Below are 4,543 nucleotides of genomic sequence, written 5' to 3'. Positions count from 1 at the left end.
TTAGGATCCTGCTAACATGCTTAACCCCGCCACGTTATGTATGTATGTGCCTGTTCCAAGTCAGGAGCCTGTATTTAATGGTTGTCGTTTGTTTATGTGTTACATTTTTGCTTTTCGTTCATTTTTTGTACATAAATTTGGCCGTTAGTTTTCTCGTTTGAATTGTTTTACATTGTCATTTTCGGGTCTTTTATAGCTGTCTTTGCGGTGTGGGCTTTGTTCATTGTTGAAGGCCGTACAGTGACCTATATTTATTAATTGCTGTGTTATTTGATCTCTTATGGAGATTTGTCTCATCGACAAGCATACCGCATCTTCTTTTTGATATATAAAAATCAGTTGAAATGGTTTTCATTCATCAGATCGATAAGAAGAACAAAAACAGCCAACAAAATCACAGACCGGACGTGGCAGGGAAACAACAAAAAGAAATTAAAAAAATACAGATGTGAGAGCATTCTCAGTTAATGACAACTAGTTCAAAGCCAATAACAACAAAACAAAAAAACATAATTTTCTTGTAATTTCAAATGTTTCGTCTATTTTATCTTTTTTTTAAACCTGAAAATATCATCCAGTCATCCTATCTACATCTTGAACACATCAATATTTGTTTTCGATAAGTAAAGTTTTGTTAAACATTTTCCAGTATTTAGTAAATTCTGAGGTCGACTAATTCCTTCGATTGGGATTGTTCGACGCAAAGGTAAGTAATATGTTAAGTTTTCTAGAGACTTTGAAGTCTGAATCATGCTGATAAGACTTGAAATACTTTAGCATTTTGTTTTTGTCACAATAGACCCTTTGCCATAAACAAAATAACAAATATCGTGTAGCGGTACATTCCACATAATAATTGGAATACAGTTCACATTATTTCACATAGTATCTGATGTATGGGCTCATGGGTGAGCTTGAATGCTTTATTAACACACAGGGAGACTTTATTTATTCATTCATTTCTTATTTTCTGATATCAGAAAATGATTTTTTGATATTAGGAATTCGAATTTTTGATATCAGAAAATCTATTTCTTGATATCAAAAATTATTTATATTTTCTGATATCAAAAAATGGATTTCCTGATATCAAAAAAGGAATTTTTGTCATCAGGAATGCGAATTTTTGATTTTAGAAAATATGCTTTATTTCTTGATATCACAAAATCGAATTCCTGATATCAAAAAATCAATTTTTGATATCTGAAAATAAGTATAAAAAGGAAAACGGCGCCTCATAGATAAGCAACTTCATTCATCACACAAGTGAAAAAAAAGTTCAACTGATACACTTATCTCGGGGAAAGCAACTTTTCGTAACATAACATATGACCGTTCCGATTAGATTTTGTATAAAAGCATAGTTGGTAAAGAAATTTTGTTATTGACTGTGTAATACGTAGGACAACACGAAAACCAAGAATTCTGGTGATAGAAGAACGATAATCATGGGTTTCTACGACGATAAAAAAAAAAAAAAAAACAAGAAGCCGCACGCAACAACAAAGACAAAATCAAGCACATCACGTATATATATGATGTGCGAAAGCAAATTTACAGATCTAAACATCAACAGTAGTCATCCCTGTTAGACTAGACCACTTTTCCCCCATAGACCCAATGTTAAAGCCGCCATTTTGTTTGGAGGAGAGAATTTTCGACAAGGGTCCAGTGGTCATTTTTTTAATTAGTAATATAATTAAGGAGATGTTATGTTTTCTCGATTAATAATTAATTATGACAATTAATAATATAATTAAGTATATTAATTAATTCCTCATTAACATGTAGCTTCCACATTGGTCAAATGGTCATATTGATTGATTATAGTTTAAGACCATGGTTGTTTGGTCAGTTAAAAGGCGTATCAGAATTTTAAGTGATGGTTTAATCGACCAAACATACACATACATGACATTGTCAGTACAATGAAATAAAATAATTTAATTAAGTTATTCGATCATCAAACTTTTCCAATTGATTATAGACTTTTCTTTTTGAATTTTCCTCTGTGTTCAGTATTTTGTTTTTGATGGTCAGTAATAGATGATTAAAGATGATTGCATTTGTTAAATATGTTAAATCTAAATACGAAAAAATAGAGATTATGGCTTCTTGTATATATTATCTTAAACATTTGAAGATAAAGATAAATGTGTTTCCTTTTGTGCTTTCATTGTTGTTTGAATATGTTTTCGGTATATGTTATATATATATATATATTCAGTAAATAAATAAACAAAATAGCAAACAGTTTGTTTGAATCTCATTTTAATTAAAAAGCAATGACATTCATCTCTAAAAGATTAAGAAGCTACAAAATCTAGTATCCATACGGTTTTGTAATGAACTTTTCAGTGATAACTCTTTTGTCAAATACAATTTTATAATCTTTACTCTCTTTACATGTTATGATTCTACTGTTCTGTTTGTCTCTTGTAATCTTGTTCTCGTCCCAAACAGTTATTTTGTCACCTTGAATGCCATTAGTAACCATTTCACGCACTGTTTCAAAGTTGATACTTAAAGCATTTTTATAGTTTAACGTTATACCCCGCACTTTACAAATTGTTTGATTTCCTCTTTCATCAGGTTTGTGCAACTTGTATGCATAGTTTTTTGGACCACCGGTTACAAAATGTGTAATCTTGTTCTCGGGAACTTCATCCGTAAGATCTCCGAGGTAGTCCCCTAAAGACGGCTCCCATTCACCTTCCTTCACAGTGAAAACAATAGAATCGGTATCAGCGTAGAGTACCCGCTGTCCTAGTTGTTCCAAATAACTGTATAATTTGAGTCTAGCTTGAGAAGTTGTATATGCCGCCAACACGACGTTAGTTCTTCCTGATGACTCAACAAACTCCGCTTTATTCCTCCAACGCATTTCCACCATTTCATCCGTGACAAAGTTCACACCTGTAACTTCTTGTTGATCACTGGTCAGCATATCGAAATATATAGAAGGCTCGGATACATAATCGACCTGTGGTAAATTTGTCCGCTGTCCAAACTTACCCCAAAAACTATTTAGCATTAACTTTGCCAGTGCGCGTAACCCAGGATTTTTTTCTATCTTATTGTAGTCGAGTAAAATGCCTTCTTTTTCATAGTAGTCCTGAATGTATTGTTGCCTATGTTCCTTGGTTATACACCAACTAGGCCACCCACTTGCCTCTTGCTTCATCTTCAGAAAAGTATTTATGTACTCTGTGAAAATGCCTCCTGCTTTTGAAATGGGATCATATTGCTCAACTTCATCGAAATGCCAGACTTCATATATTGTACTTAGTATATATCCCTTATTTACTGCCATCTTTAGCTCATCTGTCACCCATGTACCGGTAAAAGACCTTTCTTCATTACCATGATGGCAGGTTGTTTGCTGTTTTGTCTCAGTACATGTTCTACACAAGGAGAACATCAGTTTGTTGTTAATTTTAGCGGGTAACACTGGAATATGTAGGCCTCTAGGTGGATAAACTTTGCATTTGATTAGTCCTTCATACATCGTTAGATCATCAAAATTCTCTGTTACTATTTTAGGATGCCCTATAACAACTTTGCCCGTTTTGTTTATGTACGGATACAGCGAGGTTACATCGTAGTATTTGATAGATTCGTCAAAGGACGATTCGTGATATAAATTAAAGGCTTTTGTCCTCCCTCCTGCAAAGGCATCTCTTGGCTCTAATGGAGTAACAATATCCAAGGAGTCAATGAACTTTTTAATGTTTTCATCTTCCCTGATATGTTTGTCAAACTCACATTCCCAAATGCATGTATATGTATAGCCCTGCTTTGTGGGTCTTCTTTACCATTGTTTGATGAAACAAATCCTCCATTGATAACTTATTGACAGTGTTTATGGTATGTTGTGTGTAACAGGTTGGACATCCATGCCAAAAACACCCATGATATTCTAATACAATCTTTTCACCTTCGCTGTTCTCATAAAACCCATCTACTCTGTATTGGTCAATCATCTTCTCACTACCGTTTCGAGCGTGTTGAATATCCACCCCCTTTGTTTGTGATATATATTTAATCCATTGTATGGCTTTTACAGAGTGTTTCTCTTCAGGGCGATATCCCTGTGCTGGTATAATGCCTATAGTATCAGCACGTAAGAATTTAGTGCGAAACACCAAATTACATGCAGAAGCTATAGTAATACAAGTTTCAAACGGATCAATACCTCCATCACCAGTAGCTGATTTAGTCATAGACATAAATAATTCTCGAAACCTTAAGCAACATCAACTTAATATATCTACATCAGATCGGCAGTATTTCAAAAGTTCCTTTTGGAAATCAAACATGACTTTCGCATTAGTTTCATACCATTCAAGAAAGTTTTCTCTGTCCTCTGATTTCATTGCGTCTGGGTTATAGAACTTGACATCCGGCAGTTGATTAAGAAATCTGGTCTGGTTTTCTTTTCTGTTATACAGATGGGGAAAGTATCCTTTCTGTAGTTCTTTGGTACCAAACATTTTTGGCAGTTTTGACAGCGCCATGGGTAAAAAATTAAGTGAGTCAATCA

At 33.9% G+C, this 4,543-nt stretch overlaps 1 protein-coding gene across 1 annotated transcript; it reads right to left on the bottom strand.

Moving 5' to 3' along the window:
• Positions 1-2,323: 2,323 nt before the first annotated feature.
• On the bottom strand, positions 2,324-4,223 carry LOC134726126 (uncharacterized). Its single transcript, XM_063590523.1, has 2 exons — positions 3,938-4,223; positions 2,324-3,687 (listed from the first exon to the last, which is right to left on the bottom strand). Exons 1-2 carry the CDS (start codon positions 4,221-4,223, stop codon positions 2,324-2,326), a joined length of 1,650 nt encoding a protein of 549 aa, XP_063446593.1.
• Between the last annotated feature and the right edge of the window lie 320 nt (positions 4,224-4,543).

Source organism: Mytilus trossulus, chromosome 7, assembly GCF_036588685.1.
Source record: "Mytilus trossulus isolate FHL-02 chromosome 7, PNRI_Mtr1.1.1.hap1, whole genome shotgun sequence".
NCBI classification, from domain to species: Eukaryota; Metazoa; Mollusca; class Bivalvia; order Mytilida; family Mytilidae; genus Mytilus; species Mytilus trossulus.
The sequence above is the reverse complement of the archived record's forward strand: the minus strand, read 5'-3'. Positions and strand labels throughout refer to the sequence as shown.